General features: G+C 37.7%; 1 protein-coding gene across 8 annotated transcripts in view; it reads right to left on the reverse strand.

The window, feature by feature from the left end:
• The window catches only part of MBD5 (methyl-CpG binding domain protein 5), a 433,945-nt gene that overhangs the window by 3,168 nt on the left and 411,635 nt on the right, over positions 1-19,142 (reverse strand). For all 8 annotated transcript variants that reach the window (XM_081814476.1, XM_081814477.1, XM_081814474.1 and 5 more), the window contains 2 exons: positions 8,400-8,473; positions 534-609 (listed from right to left, as the gene is read on the reverse strand). In XM_081814476.1, coding sequence (XP_081670602.1) covers positions 534-609; positions 8,400-8,473 — 150 coding nt within the window. The remainder of the gene's footprint in view (positions 1-533; positions 610-8,399; positions 8,474-19,142) is intronic.

Raw genomic sequence — 19,142 nt, forward strand, 5'->3', positions numbered from 1 at the left:
TAAAGAAAGAATAGACACAACCTCTCAAAAACCAGAGGTTACAGTGTTCAATAATTTAACAATAGGATTTTGTGCCAAATATTTTCCTTTTTAGCTAACAGTAGAAAGGAAACAAGAGGTCTGAGAGGTCCGTCCACTCTTGATCTTGACCCTATTGTTCAATTTCCCTTTTTTTGTTCTATGGACAAAGGAAAATTTGCATTATTGACAATTTAGGCAGCAGTAGTGACCACTGTTATTCAGAGTCAAACACAGAAACCTGTGGTTTGAACTCGAATATTGTGCTGCTCACATTTAGAAAGTATGTTATGTGGGAAAAATGAGTTATCTCAGAAAAAAAGACATAGTTAATACTACTAGGTTATTTTTTCTTAAATTACTTTGAATCTTTTCTGATATCAGTCTTTTTTTGAGCCTAGTAATTTAGTATTGCTACGTGAGTTGCTTGTCAATATTTAAGAGACTTTACCAAAAAGTGTAATACAATTTATTTTCAAAGAAACACAGTATAATGGAAAAATAAATTAACTTACAGTCCCAGACATTTTGTCCAGTTCACTCATGGCCTCATGAATAGCAGCTTCTAAATGGTTATTTAGCTTTCCACTTCTGGAATTAATGAAAACAACACACCAGATTAATAAATTAAGGAAACAAAGTCTCAATTTAATCCCCTAATCAGAAAACAGAAGTACCAATTCCACCAAAGAAAGTCAATTTATATTTACATATGAAAAAGTCAGATGACAAATGCTCTGGGATTCTCACCACTGAATATTAATAATACAGTCACTGAACAAGGAAAAAGTGGAACACATGACAGGGGACAATGGATTCGTTCCCCTTCCACATACTCCTTCCCCCGTCCGATGCTTTTGCAAGAAAACTGGGCCACGGGTCTCCTTTCCCGCAGATGCAGCTTGTCCTCCAGGATTCCAGCCTCCCTGCATTGCCTCTTGTTCGGGCTCGTCTCTTTCTCAGGCAGCCGGGCGGTGCAGCCGCGGGGAGGCTGGAGGGGCCGAACTGCACACTCTGGCCACTAGGGAGCTCCCTCTGCCCTCTCTGGCGCATCCTGGCTTCCAGAGCTGAGCAAGTGAAGGCTGAAATCTGGTGTGCCTAAGCACGCACGTTGCACGTTCTAGGTGGGAAACAGCTTCGCTCGTCATGCCCAAGGCTCCCTCCATGCCTGGGCCCACCACATTTCCCCCCAAACCGAAATGACTTAAGTATTTGAACAGATAAAGAATGACTATCTCAGAGTATCTATCACTCTGAATTTTTTTCTCTACTCAGCACGTGTGGCCCGAATAATACAAAAGGGCACCTCTGCCACTATTGAAACTATAGGAAGTTGTTGAACTACTTAAAATCGGGCAAATCCACACTATCCCATCCCCTTCCGTAGTTATGTACCCTTTGTCTACTCTAACTTATTTTTTCCATTTTTATGCATATAAATAATTACCCGGGTATTCTGAGTACTAAGGTGATTCATTTCATTTATCTCGTCACGACAATTACTAGAAAAGGTGCAGAGATAAACCTTTTCGTAAACAGGCCGTCAGCGTGGTTTTCCAAGAGTTAAGTCCCACCTCAGCATCTCCACGGAGATTGGAAATTTGCAGTTGTGGAGGAATTTGGCTCATAGTCCCATTTAGTTTGGCTCACATCGTGTTTAAAAACATATTTGAACTTTAGTGGAATGCCTTTAGATGAGGCCTTGCGGTTTACCACAGCCCCCACCAGGTTTTACCCTCATACGCGGGGACTGGACAATTCACACATTTAGTTTCTGTGTACACCCTGAGGAGTATACTGCCAGGCACATCATGCATGCTCCACGTATTTACTAACTAAAAATTTTGTCCAAAGCTAACACGACATCTCGATATTTTGGGAAGCATACACGAATTTAAGTCAGTTTAACTGAAAAAAAAAAAAAAGGTTAACGTAATGCTTTTAACTAGATTATGTGGGCAATACAGCACCAACTCCTTCTTCCCACCTTTTGCTGGCCTGTAAGCCAGCCTCCAGCTTTTACATTCTTCCCATTTATTTTTAGAAATATACACAATGCAGAAAAGTGCATAGAATAAATTAACCCCTAACAAACCCACTTCAAAGAATAAACTGATAATAAATTACCTACTTTCTTTAAGTCTTTTTAATAAAAAAAAAAAAGCTGAAATTCCCATTTGTCATTAATTCCTAGTCCCATTCTCTCCTCCCCTCTTCCCCAAAGGCAACTATGTTGTGTATCTTTCTAGTATGTTTTTATATTTTTAACTTTTAATTTTATTTATTTATTTGAGAGTGAGTGAGAGCACAAGTGGGGGGAGGGGCAGAAGGACAAGCAGACTCCCCACTGAGCAGGGAGCCCCAGCAGGGCTTGGTCCCAGGACCCTGAGATCATGACCTGAGCCAAAGGCAGACATTTAACTGACTGAGCCACCCAGGAGTCCCTGTTCTTATATTTTATATGTCCACGAACAATACCTGGTATTGTCTTTTGTGTGTGTGTGTGTTTTTTTTAATATACACACAAAGGTGTCCATCAGGTATGGTATGGTATATATGCTATTCTGCAACTTGTCTCTTTCTCACTTATTACTGTCCAAGCACTGAGCACCGTCCAAGTTGATATTATAACCTATTCATACACTCTTTTATTTACCTACCCATTCCAATTTTAAGGGACCATGAGCATCTTGTGGAGTCAGTCTGGGTTGCTTTCCCAGTGAGAAATTTGCTATGCCTGATGCTGAGTGACGTGAGGTGGGGGTGGGGAGCAGTCTGATCCCAGAACTCCGTAGCCCATGTAAGCTTGTCTGGGGTTGGGTTGCGGCCCCATTTATGGGCTGTTTGGCAAAGGTCTTGACAGTATCACACATCTCAATAGTTGCCTAACAATATTACACCTTGAGTAATGTGTTAAATAGATTTATCTTTACTATTTCTTTTGTATTTAAAACAATGCTGCTAAATTTCAAAGGATATTTATGTTATGGGTATTTATTATAATATGGGTTTACAATCAACTACGAAAAGTTCTAAATGTCTAAAATGAAGGTAAAACATTTCAATGAAAAACCATTAAAGAATTTTGGTTTTCACACTTACCTTAATAGCAAAAATAGCTACTATTTATTGAAAATTGTCTATGTGCCAAGAATTGTGTTAAATCTTCATATATATTATCTCAGTCCTAACAGCAAGCCTATGAGGTAGGCATTATGACAACTGTTTATATGCAATACTTCATGACTTTTTAGGAGAACTGGTGAAACCAATCCTAACTTGATAATGAAGAAGATGGATATTTAACTACAAATAGTTTTTAAAAGTAATAAATTCAAAGAGGCATGAAAAAATTTTCCCTATTTATGAAAAATTACAATAACATCACCATTAAAGTATAAAAATAATTTAATATTACTTGCTGAATAAAAAGATAGAATTTAGGACTTTGTGATCTCCTTCTTCAACAAGATGTTTAAAATGTTTGTAAACAGCTTGTATTAATTTAAGCTAAGTTAATAGTGTTTTTCCTTTAACAAACTTAAGTAGTTAACAGAGGGAGAAGTGACTACTTGTGGAAGAGAGAATAGATACAGAGAGGTGGGGCATGAAATTGCTTGAATGCATCGGGAGATTCAAGAGGTAAAGGGAGATGCTCCCAGGTGTTAAAGCTGCAGACTAATTTTTACACTAGCTGGTCAGGTCAACAAAGAATGAACTTAAAAGAAGAAGAAAAATTTCCATGAGTTCATGAAATGACTAATTAGTCAAAATTCAGTCTTGCAGTACCAAGGGCCTCCCTGTGGAGTCTCTTCCACTATTTTCGATTCCCTGCTGACATTTAATAATAAACATTTTTACTAATGGACACTCTAAAACCTACTTGATTAAGCAATAGATGTTCACATAATCACATTTCTAGTTATTAATGGAGATAATTGCCACTTCTATTCTTCACTGCCTATATTGTCACACATTATCCTTACCTGCACTAATTGAGAAAAAAAGGCAGGTACACATCTGTGAATGGTATAAGAAATGATGGAAATGAAAAATTGCATGTTGCTCTACACTTTCAATTTAGAATTTAAGCAACTCACTTCATGTAGAACAGAACAAATTTGGGTGACATCTAAATGTCAAGAATCTTAGATTCTGAAACCTAATTAATAGAGAAAGTATGAAGATTGAAGAAAATTTAACATGCTGGGGCAACTGGGTGGCTCAGTCGGTTAAGCGTCCGGCTCTTGGTCTTGGCTCAGGTCATGATCTCAGGGTTGTAGGATCAAGCCCCACTTTGGGCTCCACGCTCAGCGGAGAGTCTGCTTGGGATTCTCTCCCTCTCCTTCTGCCTCTCTCTTCTGTGTGCTCGCACGTGTGTGCTCTCCCTCTCTCTCTCTAATAAAGAAATAAATCTTTAAAAAAAAAGAAAATTTGGGGCACCTGGGTGGCTCAGTTGGTTAAACGTCTGCCTTTGGCTCAGGTCATGATCCCAGAGTCCTGGGATCAAGCCCCACGTCAGGCTCCTTGTTCAACAGGGAGCCTGCTTCTCCCTCTCCTTCCTACTAGAGCTCTCTCGCTATCTCTGTATCTCTCTCAAAATAAACACATAAAATCTTAAAAAAAAAGAAAAAAGAAAATTTAACACACTAAGAATAATTTCTTGCTTTTAAAGTGAAAGTATGATTTATTTTATCACTTTATCCCTTTCCAGCTTCACAAAAATCAGATTACCAAATTTTAAGTTTATATGTATGTATAGATAGAAGATTTGATCCTCATTTCAGTGAAAATCATAACAAATCTAAAAGCTATGGAATTTTTTTCTTTAATGGAGGCTCTCTTTAAATTATCTATATTATAACAATGCTGCTAAGAGGTAGATATTAATATGCCCATTTTAGAAATGAAGAATTTAGGCTCAGAGATATCAAGCAACATGCGCAAGGGTACACAGCTCTAAAGTGGTGGAAACAGTATTTGAACTCAGGCCCCAAACCAACCTCTTAACCATCTTATTCCAAATGCCGCCTTCCTTTTTCAGTTGCTTCTTCCTTCCTTTTCCTCTGTCTACAAAAGCAGTCAAATCTTTGTCATTTTCATGTTATTTTTCAGGAACTTTTCATATTAAGGATAGGAAGAAGCCTAATTAATTTATATCAGCTCTCTCTACTCCCTACTTATTTGCTCTTCAACCACGGACGCTTTGTTTTTACACCTTCCACTTTATTGGAAACTGTTTTCACTAAGGTTGCCAATAGCCTCTACATTGCCCAGTCCAAAGGAGATTTCTCAGTTCTTTTTTTAGTGGACTGCTGTTTATCATGCTATTATCCTGGAAGCTTTTGGTCTTTGGTTTCTAACACCTACTCTGCTGCCCTCCCTGCCCCCCCATTCTCTTCCTCCTTTTTGATTTTTCTCATCTTCTTCATTATCTCTAGTAAATGTTCAAATGCCCAAATAGTTCAATCCTTAGCCCACTGTTCAAATGGGCCAAAGGATCTCTGTGTGATCACAGCCAGTTTTACACAGTCAAATACCACTTCTTCCCAGTGTTAGACACAGTCCATGGGCACCCCACATGTATTCAACAGTCCCCCCCTGTATTCTCCACTTCAATCAGTGTTTCTACCACCCACAAGGTCACCCCAGCTAAAACCCTGAAAGTTGTCCTTGATTGCTTACTCTCCACATTCTAATCAATCACCATGACATTCTGTGAATTTTACCTTCTAAATATTTCTCGACTGCATTCCTTGTCCTCCATTCTCATTGCTCCAATTCTGGTTTGAGTCCTCATCCTCCCTTGACTTCTGCCACATCCTCCTAAACAATGTCCCTGTCTCCAATATGGTTCCCCTAAAATGTATCCTCCATATAGCCATATCTAAAGTGAAAATCCAACCACCTGTTCCCCTCAAGCACTTCCAATAAGATAAAGGATCCTCTGGGCCCTCACTAAGCTCTTCATGATCTGATTGCTGCTTACACCTTTGGCTGCATCTCTTACAATTTCCTGTCTGAGGGTTTATAGTGCCCCAAATCCAACTGCTGATCTCATCTAAACACTACCCTACCCCATGCCATCTTGGTCCTTATTTCCTTTGTCTGGCTATGTAGTGTGTAAGGCTTGGCTCAGATATCTCCTTTAGAAAGTCTTTCTTTCTTTTTTTTTTTTTTAAAGATTTTATTTATTTATTTGAGACAGAGAGCATGAGAGGGAGGAGGGTCAGAGGGAGAAGCAGACTCCCCGCCGAGCAGGGAGCCCGATGCGGGACTCGATCCCGGGACTCCAGGATCATGACCTGAGCCGAAGGCACTCGCTTAACCAACTGAGCCACCCAGGCGCCCCTAGAAAGTCTTTCTTTTCCTGAGTTTAATGCCACTTCTCTATGATCCCCAAGTATACTATACATTTGCTGTCATTGCAATTTTAACATTTTAATTGTTTCTGGATCTGTCTCCTTTGTTCGACAGTGAGTTCCAGGGACTGCAGCACAGATTTTTGCTCAATTAGCCTCCTTAAATTAGGGAATAATGAAATGATTAAATAAATAAATACCTGATTGGGTTCAATACATCATTTGTCACTCATGTAACCTTCAACTAATTATTTAAGCTGTTTGGGTCTGAGTGTCCTCATCCATAAATGGGCTTAGTAATTCTGGCCCATTTTGTGATTGGGAGAATAAAATAATTGATTTTAAATAGTATATGCAAAATGTAAGGTATTCTACTGGGCATTTATAAGGCAAGTCAGTCTGCATAGACAGTAGCATGATAAATAAGGCTGTTTTTACTAAAGTTTGCTTCATAGTTCCTTCTTTTACATTGCCAATCCATATTCTGAGCTTATGGTTTCATGACAGTTCCTTTAGATAATGCCACTTAGGACCCATGTAAATTCACCATAACTAGTAAACTAGCTTTGAAGAAAAAAAATTTAAAATTGCTATGTATTACTTACTACCTTTCAGAAATTGATTAATACCAAATTTATGGGGGAAATACAGCTCATTTAAAGGCAGTATATTTAAATATTTGGAGGCATTATTTCATTTCTGTGTTATCAATCGTTTTGGGTATTTTGCACATCATTCAACTAACTGGAATATCTCACTGGAGGAAAGATTTTAGGGATCTTTTACATCAAATAAACAAGTATTGTTGAATATTCCATAGCAAATGGCCCATTGCAAATTTGTGATGTAGGTAATTTTCAATTTCCCTCCTTTCATCCAAAACTAGTTTTGTGGGCCTTATCCTCCTACAAAGCTCTGCATGGTCAGAGTAGAGGGGTCTGGCCTCGTCCGTATTCCTTATTGTATCTGTAGCAAATCTGGCAATTCACTCAGCCATCATGACAATCAGTGCCAACTTGCTATCTTCCAAAGAAGTCCCCAACATAGGGGCACAGGAGTTTGTCTTTTGTGGTTGGCATCTTTCTGCGAGGCAGTTTATTGAGATAAAGAGTCTCCCCCAAGAGTTGTTCAGTTCTGAAATTTTATCTCTGGCACAACTGTGAGAAAGAGTGCTCTTTAACAGGTATACTGGTATCACCATGTACACAAGATACACTACTAATCGTTCTGATCTCGTAATTCTTAGATGTTTGATAACATGAACATTTTAGTAACTGAACACGCATGTCAATTATATGTATTTTGAATAACTTTCCCTGTGCCTATGTAGACTTCAGCTACATTTTTATTTTTCTATTTTATTTATTTATTTTTAAGTTTTATTTCTTTTTTTTTAATTTTTTTTTAAAGATTTTATTTATTTGCGAGAGAGACAATGAGAGACAGAGAGCATGAGAGGGAGGAGGGTCAGAGGGAGAAGCAGACTCCCTGCTGAGCAGGGAGCCTGATGCAGGACTCGATCCCGGGACTCCAGGATCATGCCCTGAGCCGAAGGCAGTCGCTTAACCAACTGAGCCACCCAGGCGCCCAAGTTTTATTTCTTTTAGTAATCTCTGCACCCAACAGGGGGCTTGAACTCATGACTCCGAAATCAAGAGTCCCATGCTCTTCTGACTGAGCCAGCCAAGCATTGCTTGCTACACTTTTAGAGACTATTTAATTGCTACGAGAGTGTTTCTTTCCCAGTAAATAAGAGGGATGGAGATGGAGGGAGTGAGGAAAGAGCTCATGAAGAGGGAAATCCCACACAACAGTACAGATTGTTAAGAAAAGAAAATATTTTCTATAATAGCTGATTTGGCTTAACTATAATGGTCCTCTTGGGTGATAACTACTAAACTGTACTTAGGCAGGCCCTAAGGTGGACAAAATTAGTGAGATTTTCTTGTCCCTATGAACAAAAACCAGTACATTATATCCGTGGAAAACAAAATGGCAGAAAAAAGAATCGGTGCTTACTTTCTGTTCCTTTTCCGGGCTCGACTGTAGGCTTCTAAACCTTCTGTTAGTGTCTTCAACTTCTCGGGCTCCACCTGAGTGAAGGCATGAAGACCAAACCATATTACCCAGACCTGCAATTGTTAACATCATTTTTACTTTCCTGCTGGGGGAAGGGAGGCTTAACTTTCACTGCCCTGTCAAATGTCCTGTCCTTGCTCAAGCAGAGGTTGACTATCTGGCTCCAGGCTGTAACATCAATGGAAATGAAAGATCATTTGGCTTTCCTATTGTCAACATTTTGAAAATAACATTTTAAGAACAAAATTTGGACTTTAAATAACCTTCAATTCACAAAACCATATAAATCAGAGATCCCTGGTTTGCTTTCTCTACTGCCTGATACTCAGCAACTGCAAATCTATACTCCATCAGGGGAGGACAAGAGCAGTGGTGAGTGAAAGGGGTGGGCTTTGGAGCCAGCAGATGGAAGTTTGAATCTGACCTCCTCACTTTTTAGCATGAATAAAACACCCAGATGTTCTGGGTCTCAGTTTCCTCTTTAAAATGAGGACAATAATACCTACCCTCCTGCTAGAATTGCTGAGACAATCAAAATGCAACCAGTCAGGTTGAACACAACTAAGCATAGAACAGCTATTATTCCCTAGTAGTATTAGGCTCTGCAGAGGCCACAAAATGAGTGGGCAGTAGACCACCATAGTCCTTCCGGTCAAGGAAGAGAGTCTGGCTACACCTTGTGTGAGTGTCCTCTCCCTTCTTGCTTTGTTACTGCCAAGGATCTTGCTACTTCATCACCCTGTGGCCACCAAATGGTGACTGGGGGACTTACGGAGGGAGGGAGGTGCAGCCTTTACCACTTTCCCCCAATAATCTCTATCATGGTTCTTGAAGGCATCCCTCTAAGATAAGCAATTAATAAATAGAAAAACTTGTATGTGACTTGTGAATAAAAACACCTTTAGAAAAACATTGCTATTTTTATTGATCTTAAAAAAACACCACCACCAATTTAAGTAAAAACAGTGTTGCTTGCTGTGTAAACACAGCTTCAAGGCAAGTGTCCCAGCCATCCCTTAACCCAGTTTTTTCCCCAACCCTATGCTACTTTTATATAAAAATTTGAGAGGTTGCCAAAATGCCTCAGGGGTAAGAAAATAAATACTAAGAAGCAAGGAAATTATTAACTTTTCTCTTGAAATCTTCCTGACTCATGAATATAATTTATAAATAATTTTTCTTTGACCCCTTCAAATTGAGTACTCAGTAATGAGTACCAAAGGGTTTCCTTTTTCAAGTTTGAAAACAAGCATTTCTAAATATTCAATGAGAAAAACAGTCCATAATGAAAACATTTTCCTTTTCACTATTTTTGTATCTTGTCCTAAAGGATGCAAATATCTAATTACACAAGTTCATTGGGGACACCCAATTTCTTGTGTGCTAGAACAAGAGACAATTTTGTTCTAATAACACTTCACAGAAGCCATGAAGAAATGTGTCTTGCTGAAATAACTGGAAAAGCTTAAGATGAGTATATCCATGTGTTGTTTTTTTTAAAAAAAATGGTGCCTGTATACATTTTCACATTTTATGTTAGAAAAGAGGTTTCATCTTGTATTCACTCACATGAAGAGAAAATGAAAGATATTTCACACATTACATTTATGTAATCTATGGCTAATTCCACTTATATTTAAATGACCTCCCCCCCTTGGCAGTAGGAAGGAAGCTCTCCTGTAACATAAACTTATAGTAGACACAAATTGATGTAGTGAAAGATCTCAGAAGGGATTGATGCAAGCAACAGAAAGATTCACAGTGAAACAAAGCAAGACATCAATATGAAGACTTACCCCACTGGTCTTAATTCTTAAAAACTAAGTTAGGTAAAACTATTTTTTTAATCTTCAATTTTTATTTTTAATTAAATAAGGAATAAGGGGCAATAAAAACATTTCTTGTACATTTATTATAGAAAAGTCACTGTTTTATCATTTAATACGGTAATACTGCAAACTAGTATTATTTTTATTATTTTACAGATGAGACTCAGTGAGTTTAAGTAACATGGCCAGCACTGAAACTCAGGTCTGACTCCAAAGTGCTCGCTCAAGCTCTCTTCACCACACCAACTACAATATACATTGAAGTATACATTTTACACACACACACACACACACACACACATATACTAAAAAAATTAGGTCAAATTATTTTAAAACAAATTAGATTTTTACAGAAATTTAGATAACACATGCCCCAAATTATCTTTAAAAATTTTTTATGCTTGGATAATTTCTGGTGATTTTTCTGAACTAATCCTCTACCGCAATTTTTTTTTCATTTAAATTGCCTCTAAGGCTGTAAGGTACTCTATAATGAACTATATTATTTATAAAGGATTCAATGACCTTGAAAGAGAAAGCAATGATGGTGCTTTCTGAAACTAAATACAAATAAGATACACATAACTGTTTATTTCTGATATGACAAGATCATACATACCCAGAGGTAAATGTTTAGCTTATTTTGTTTCAGAATTTTAGTACTCTACTGAATTGTGAAATACATGAAAAGCATATGTTGTTTATAGGGAATTATTCATGCACTTATGCAATATTCAAGAAACTCTTTAAAGATACCAGCACCCCCTAAGATGGTATCGGAGAAGAACAAAATAAATTCAATTTCTAGTCAAACAGAAATCATATTTAATGATTTAATGAATACTTTCTCATAAATTACTTAGCTAACTTGTAAATGAAGAAAGTACTGAGAAATCAAATACATAAATGTAACATTAAAAAGGATAAACACACAAATATTTCTATAAACCTTACACTGAAGGAGCAAGTAATTTAAAACACTTAATACTTTGATCTGTAATTATAACCTTATATTCCTGTACATTCATAAGCCAGGAGTTCCATAAATTATTTAATTCCTATCTTGCTGAGAAATCATGGGAGGACTTTATAATGTACCTTTACTCATAACTGTCCCATAGTCTCACTCTAATAATGATGATGCTAACAGTAATGACCAACATGATATAACTCCTTGCACCTATGTCATTTAAGAATTAGAAACAACTACCAGAATTTATATGTATTTATAGTTCACATATTATCTCATGTGCAAATATACACATATAATGAATATTTTTTTACTCCTAAAACCCGCTTTCACTCATTCACATTCTTCAGGTATCACAATTCTTCAACCCGCATAGTCCTATAGCCTGTTCAGTAGGGTTGGCAACATACCCAGAAACATACCCATATACTCTTATAAGGTGGAAGATTAAGACTTTTCTGAACAAGTCTGAATCTCTGGTTGTCTATTTTGTTCACAAGGCACATATTAAAATTTGGTAATTTTATTAAGTTTGATTTGGGGTCAACGCAGTAGCATGTAGTCTATCTTAGAAGTAACTTAAATCTACCACAAAGGGAGACGCAAACCTTTCAGAGAGCCAAACTGACCCTCTGAAAGTGAGGGAGAGTATATATCAGAAGAGCCTGGATCAAAGATCCTAGATCACTGTTGAATAGAGCCCATTAAGTAAAGACGATGTCAAAATTTCCTGCAGGCATTAAACCTGGTAACGGGATTGAATTTCTGGGTGATTTACTTTGCCGCTACTTAGTTGTGAGGCAAAGCTGTCACACAAAGGTCAAAGGACTGAGTACAAGCCACATCCCAGGTTTCATAAGAGAGGCAGGACAGCTGAACTCAAGCCGCCTTTTCATTCTTCACGCCTTTTTTCATGTCGTCAGCTCCTGTTGTTGGGGGAATGGCACTGTGCAGAGTACTAAGCTTAGAGTTAGGAGACGAGGGGTGGGGCTTGGTTTAACTGCCTGTCACTGTGTCCTTAGGAACGCTACTTTGCTGAGCTTCAGCTCCCTCAGCTGTAGAATAGGGATGGTTGGGTGCTTTCTAAACACCAAAGCACCAAAGGGTCATTAGTGGCATGTGATACAAGGACAGACCTTTAAACATTTTTAATCTGTTTATAGTCACAATCAGTTTATATATACTCATATAAGTTTATATTAGAAAAATACAAAAAACATTACACCTATGATTTCACACGTATTATATCTTAGAATAAGACTGAAGGAGTTATTTGAAAGTGGCTTGAATGGTGCCTAGTTCATAGTATGAGTCCAAAAAGTCTTTGTTGAATGAATAAATAAATAAATAAGTAAATGAATCTGAATAAAATTTTTAACTAAGTAATAGTACAGGCAAGCACGCAACTTTATTTTTGGTTTTCATTGGGGGGGAGGGGCAGAGGGAGAGGGAGAGGGAGAATCTTAAGCAGACTCCATGCCCAGTGCGGAACCTGATGCAGGGCTCAATCTCACGACCCTGAGATCATGACCTGAGCTGAAATCAAGAGTTGGACCCTTAACTGACTGAGTCACCCAGGAGCCCCTAAAGGGACATTGCATGCATTTTTTTCCTATTTTTTTTACAGAGAGGCAGCAGGGGGTGGGGGGGTCGGGGGGTGTAGGGAGCAGGCAATTCAGCTGAAGCCTGGGAAGTATAGCCCTGAAGCAATAAGCAAACATGAGGCATTTATTAGGTTCATTATTGTCAAACATTAATTAAACAGTAAATATTTAAAAAAATCTTCCACCTGAAAGGGTCCTGTTAACTTAAGGGCAATATTGCAATATTTTTTTAAAAGTGGGAATTAATGATAAATAAATGATTCAAAGAGTTGACTCACCTGTGACAATAAAGGATGAACCTAATTTTCCATCAATAGTACTCACGGAAAAATTCCTAAAGTGAATCCCATTTTTCTTTTCAAATGAACTAACCAAATACACATTAACGATTTTTGTCGGTGACATTATGTGAGGCTTTGTGTGCATGTGTATGTGTGTGTGTGTTTCCTTTCCTCTTTACTTTGGAAGCAGGGTTTTAAGTAGTAGAAAAGTATACTACAGGACTAGAATAAATCTATTCTAAATGTACAACTTATTTCATATTGATCCACCACTCATACATGCAATTAAATGTTTTGGGTAAGCTCCTACTTCTAAAGCAGCACTGCTTAAAAGTTCATGAAGCATGTACCTGCCTCAAACCAAACTCCAGTTGCTACTATCCTTTTGAAAACTGTACCGACGAGCTCAAGAACTCCGTGTGGGTCTCAGTTTATCTGTAAATGGAGATAGGCCTCCTTTTCCTCTTTATCCTTGTTCCGGGGAAAAAGGTTACAGTATTTTCACAATTCACTTCAGGGACATTCACAGTCTTATCTAAGCTTTTACTCTGTTTAGTCATTTTGTTAATATTCACATTTTTGGTCTTACCCAGTTCTTCATTGTTATTATCTTCCAAATTTTGATCAGGCACTGACTTCGTTAGCCTGGCTTTTATCTTGCACATTACTTTTCAAAAACTATTTTCCTCCCATTTCAAGGAGATCCTGTTGCTACAGAGCATCGATTGCCCCTGCCATCCCACCAGCCACAATGCAGCCCAAATACTGTGGTTAGTGATCAAATGTAGAGACAAGGATTCATTCCCAAAAGTAGTTAAGGAGATACTGAAGGCAAGGGCAATACACAAAGCATACTTTCTTTTTTTTTTTTTTAAAGATTTTATTTATTTATTTGCGAGAGAGAATGAGAGACAGAGAGCACGAGAAGGAGGAGGGTCAGAGGGAGAAGCAGACTCCCCGCCGAGCAGGGAGCCCGACGCGGGACTCGATCCCGGGACTCCAGGATCATGACCTGAGCCGAAGGCAGTCGCTTAACCGACTGAGCCACCCAGGCGCCCTACAAAGCATACTTTCAACAGAGAATTACAGTGCCAAAGAATACAAACAGCTACTGCTGATAATCAAGCACAGAAAGGATGTTCTTGAAAGTAGAATGTTTAAACATCACAAGAGAGCTCATACTTCAGTTATACATCCTTAAAATGCGACGGTCAGCTCTCTCTCGTTATGTTTCACACTGTCAAAACGTGTGTGTGTGTGTGTGTGTGAGAGAGAGAGAGAGAGATACTCACCTGACACATAGAAAGTGTACTGCCCCAAAATAAGTTTGGTTATGAGTTTTAATAATGATGAATTTTGTCTCATTTGAATGACTGACTATTCAGAGAACTATTTTTATCTCTACCTGCCAAATACAACCACACATAAAAAGGCAAAGTGTGATTCTAAAGAGAGAGTATCCTGCCCACTACTTTTAAAAACATGTCTTCATTTATTCATGTGGTGTTGCACTGAAATGTACAACTTTTCTGGGTAATCAGAGGTCTCTTCCTGTCCAACAACAACTAGTGTTTCGCTGAAGAGAAACATTGTGGTGCCAGTCCAGAAATAAATCCTTTCCTAAATTTGGCTCAAGTCAGAATACACATTTAATATACAAGCAATGAAATATGAAGACCGGGGCACCTGGGTGGCTCAGTCATTAAGCATCTGCCTTCGGCTCAGGTCATGATCCCAGGGTCCTGGGATCGAGCCCCGCATCAGGCACCCTGCTCCGTGGGAAGCCTGCTTCTCCCTCTACCACTCCCCCTACTTGTGTTTCCTCTCTCGCTGTGTCTCTGTCAAATAAATAAGTAAATAAATAAAATCTCTATAAAAAAAAAGAAATATGAAGACTAATGGGAAATGTTCAAAAAGAGTAAAAATTATGTACTCAAAAAATTTTTTTTTGATTATCACTTGAGTGTCAATCAATACTCTTAGGCTAGTTAATATAAGATCAGAGAGGGCAGATGATAATTACAAAATATATTTTAGAAAACAGGGGCACTTTTCCTATTTTTAAGTAATTATTGAAACAAGTACATAAAGATAACCATTTTCCCCCACAGTTGCATCTGCTTAAAATGTTTGCACATTGGGATGCCTGGGTGGCTCAGTTGGTTAAGCGGCCAGACTTGATTTCAGCTCAGGTCATGATCTCAGGGTCCTACATCGGGCTCCGTACTCAGCAGGGAGTTCGCTGGAGACTCTCTCTCTCTCTCCCTCTGCCCCTCCTCTCCACTCTCTCTCTCTCTAAAATAAATAATCTTAAAAAAAAATGTTTGCACTTTATGGTGGATAGGTGTAATGCCAGTGGAAGCCATTTCCCTTTCCAAGAATTCCCTAATACCGTGCCAAGATCTGTCAGTGCATTTCTCTGGCTGTGATGATGTACTGGAACTCAGCACTGAGGTCTTATTCTTGGCCACTGAACCTTAACTATAAAGGATTCATGGTTCAGAGAGAAACTTGCATCATTTATTTAGAAAAAGTATAAATACCTTTCAGACCATCCTTCATTAGAAACTGGTAACAAAAGAAAGGAATGTATTAGAGAGTAAGGAGATACTACTTTTGAAACGGTGTAGTACCAGACACATAATAGTCTTTAGTGTTTCACAAAGCTTCAATATTGGGACAGCATCCTATAGGGGTGATTCAGCCCAACTTTTCATGGACTGTTAAACATCTCTACTAATTATTATTGTTGTATGTGTGGGAGTGGTGCAGGAAAATAAAGGAAGAAAGTCTGAGTTGGTATTCTTTAGAAACATTGTTGGGAGAGGGACTTTCAGGCTCACTGAACAAAGTGCTTGAAAATGCTTCCAAGTAGAACTCCTGCTTGAAATGAAAAGCTAATAATAATTTATAATCAGATATGCCAATTTGTATGTGATGTGAACTTCATTAAAAAACAGTCATAAACTATTTCATTCATTAAATATATTCATTATAATCCTCTCGCCCTCAACCTGGTTGGTAAATCCTTTATTCATGGATAATGCATAGGTAAACAATAACTAAACTCAAATTACCACAATTCCAGAGGGGTGACATCCAAATTAATAAGGTTGTCTAACATAAAAAGAACAGGGGCAAGGAGGCTAATTTTTACTGAGCCTCTTTTGTGTGCTGGATAATCTATTTATGGTATCTCATTTAATTCTTAAAACATCTTCTGAGTAGGAACTGATATTCCATTCCCACCTGAGAGGTGAAGAGATTGCAACTCAGGGAGATTAATACACCTACCCAGGAGCATTTAGGGAATGGACAGAGCTGGGATTAAGCTCATGTGAGAATGTCCAAAGCCCATGCCTCTTTCTGCCACACTCTGTGTTCTCCCTAGTTCTCTGTAGACTATGTTCATACAGTGTTTGATGTTTTGAAATAAAACCTCTTAGGAAGCAATCTCCAAAAATGTAGAACTATTCTAATGCATTATTAGTAATGCTGCTACACTTAATACCCCACCAAAGATTAACAATGCCTTCCTAAGATCATAAACTGACCAGGTCATTTACTATCATGACAGCTGGCTAAAGTATCAACTTAAGGACATAATGGACATCTCAGCCCCCGGCCGATATCAGTGCTCCAGTCAGTCACAGCATTGATCTGTCAGTCCAGAGACCACCCATACAACCTGAAAACAAGAGAGGTGCCCAGCTTACTTTGAATTAGAAACCTGCAATACTGCTAATACATTGCTTTTTTAAAAAAAATTTTTGCCTACTTCTGAAAAGAATTTGAAGTGGTTTGCTGATAACAAAGACTGCAACAGAAAAATAAATAATAGGTTTTTGCGATGTGGGGGGTGGGGAGAGATAAGATGATAAATCTATTCTAACACTTGAGTTACATGGATTTTATCTGGAGGGATCTGACAGAATCTTGGATTAATTTACTTTGTGGACATGGAAATAGTATGAAAAACGGAGAATCTAAGAAGGTTTAAAATGATAATGTGTAAGAAAATTGTTTACTAAACCTTTTCTTCTGAGATACTACAAAGACAAACACTAGGGGGATGTGGTCCCACATTCCACATTAGCAAGGTGGAATTAATTAGATTTTACGTATAACAAATTGTTTATGGAGTCAGTCTCTTTCTTTCTCTCTCGACTTTATTAAAATGTCAGCCATTGCCACAGTATATAAAAGAGACCCTAATGCACAGCTTACCTTTTTAAAAGCAGAAATCTGATTAGTAATGCACAGACTTTATTTATCCAGCATTGCTGAGGACTAAGGGGTTCTATGTAAATAAAATTTACATCATGACTAGTTTGTTCACCGGACTGAGAGTACAAATTTTAAAAATGTATTACTGGATATCTTTTAAAAAAGACCATGCTTTGTCTTACACAGATATTGAATATAGTTTAACTTCTTCTTGATGAACCAGGATTACCAAGACATCAAGCAAAGGCCATCTGGCTTGAAGTCAGACAGACTTGTGTTTGAAATTTCACCTTTTCTGGTCTTCTAAATTGAGAAAACTGCTTGGCTTGCTGGGCATCATTAAATAAGGTATGAGGAAGCCCTTCCTTTGTTTTGTGAACTATAGAAGAAAAAAGAGTGCTTGTGAAATAGTACTTTGTTTTGTTTTTTTAATGTGCAAAAGTGAGGTAGGTCCTGGGAAGACCAGAGGTTTTTTAAAAATGTTAAGTGCCCTAGAGCTTTTAAGGCTGTTATACCTTCCTTTTTAATGACGGATAAATATTTCATGTGTTATCATTAATATTTTATTATATGTTTTCAGTTTTGCACCTCTAATTGTGTGCTTTAAATTATTTTTTTTGAATTACTAAAAATATTTTTAGTGTGTCATGATATCAAGGTTTTGATACTAAGGCTGTCAGAATGCAAAATTACAATGTCAGATGGTGGGGGGTGGTGAGGGGAATATTTGAGTTGATAGAAACAATTTTATGTTCCCTGTTAGAAATTCATCTATTGCCTCCAATAAGGAAGAAGAATCTGGATTTTTTAAAACACTTATTATTGTATAGTGAGTGAAAACCAGTTGCTTATTTAAATGAAGCAAAATAAATGTTTCTTGGACTCTCAGATAATGATTTTTTTTAAAGTGTATCTCCCCAAACATCAGTGAGTAACTCATTCCCAGGAGTTTGCAAACACAGACTAATCAGAAGATTAGGACCATTGTTTAATGTGAAATGTGTTAAAAGTACATGCCTTTATTCTCCTGAGGACATAAAAAGATATTTAGACAAGGCATTTAAGATAGGAAGAATGATTCCAGGAAAGGGAGGCCATAATCTTTTCTTTCGTTAAGCTTATTGTAAAATGGCACTTAAAAAAGACTTGGTTTCATTTGCACAAAAATTGTAAAATAGTTCAGTGTCTACATCTTATATTTGGAGCAGTCCATTTATATCATAAAAGCCCAATTTTGCTGTTTCTAATTACTTTTTGAATAAACTGTCAAAAATATTTAGGTTTATCAACCTAAAGAATGTTTTGTCTGGTCTCAGAGAGATTAGAGAATAAAATGTTTTGTGAATAGGGGTATGGAATTCATTTTCTTATCTAACGTAGAAACACTATGCCCAGAGCGTATCCTGACAAGTATATATTAGGCATTATAAGCAACGGTTTAAGGACCTCCTGGTCATTTGGAGAAAGACAATCTTTTTATTGTTCTGGCAAAAATGTTTTTGGTTTCCTGCCATTAAACCTAAGTGCCAGTGGAGGTATGAACAGAGTTGAAATAGCTTTATGTAATATACGCTTTAAGAGAATAATACATATTTGTAAGAGTAATTTTTATTTCCTAAGGAGATGAAAAATTGTTTCCTCATCATATGTGGAGAATGTGCATAATTATCTCGTCCTGGTCAGATATAAATTTTTCTATCTGCTTCAAACATTCTGCATATTTCTCGCCTAGTGAACCAATTCTACCAATTGTGGGGGAGGGGGGAAACCCA

Source organism: Leptonychotes weddellii, chromosome 3, assembly GCF_054177405.1.
Source record: "Leptonychotes weddellii isolate Sample4059 chromosome 3, ASM5417740v2, whole genome shotgun sequence".
Classification (NCBI taxonomy): Eukaryota; Metazoa; Chordata; class Mammalia; order Carnivora; family Phocidae; genus Leptonychotes; species Leptonychotes weddellii.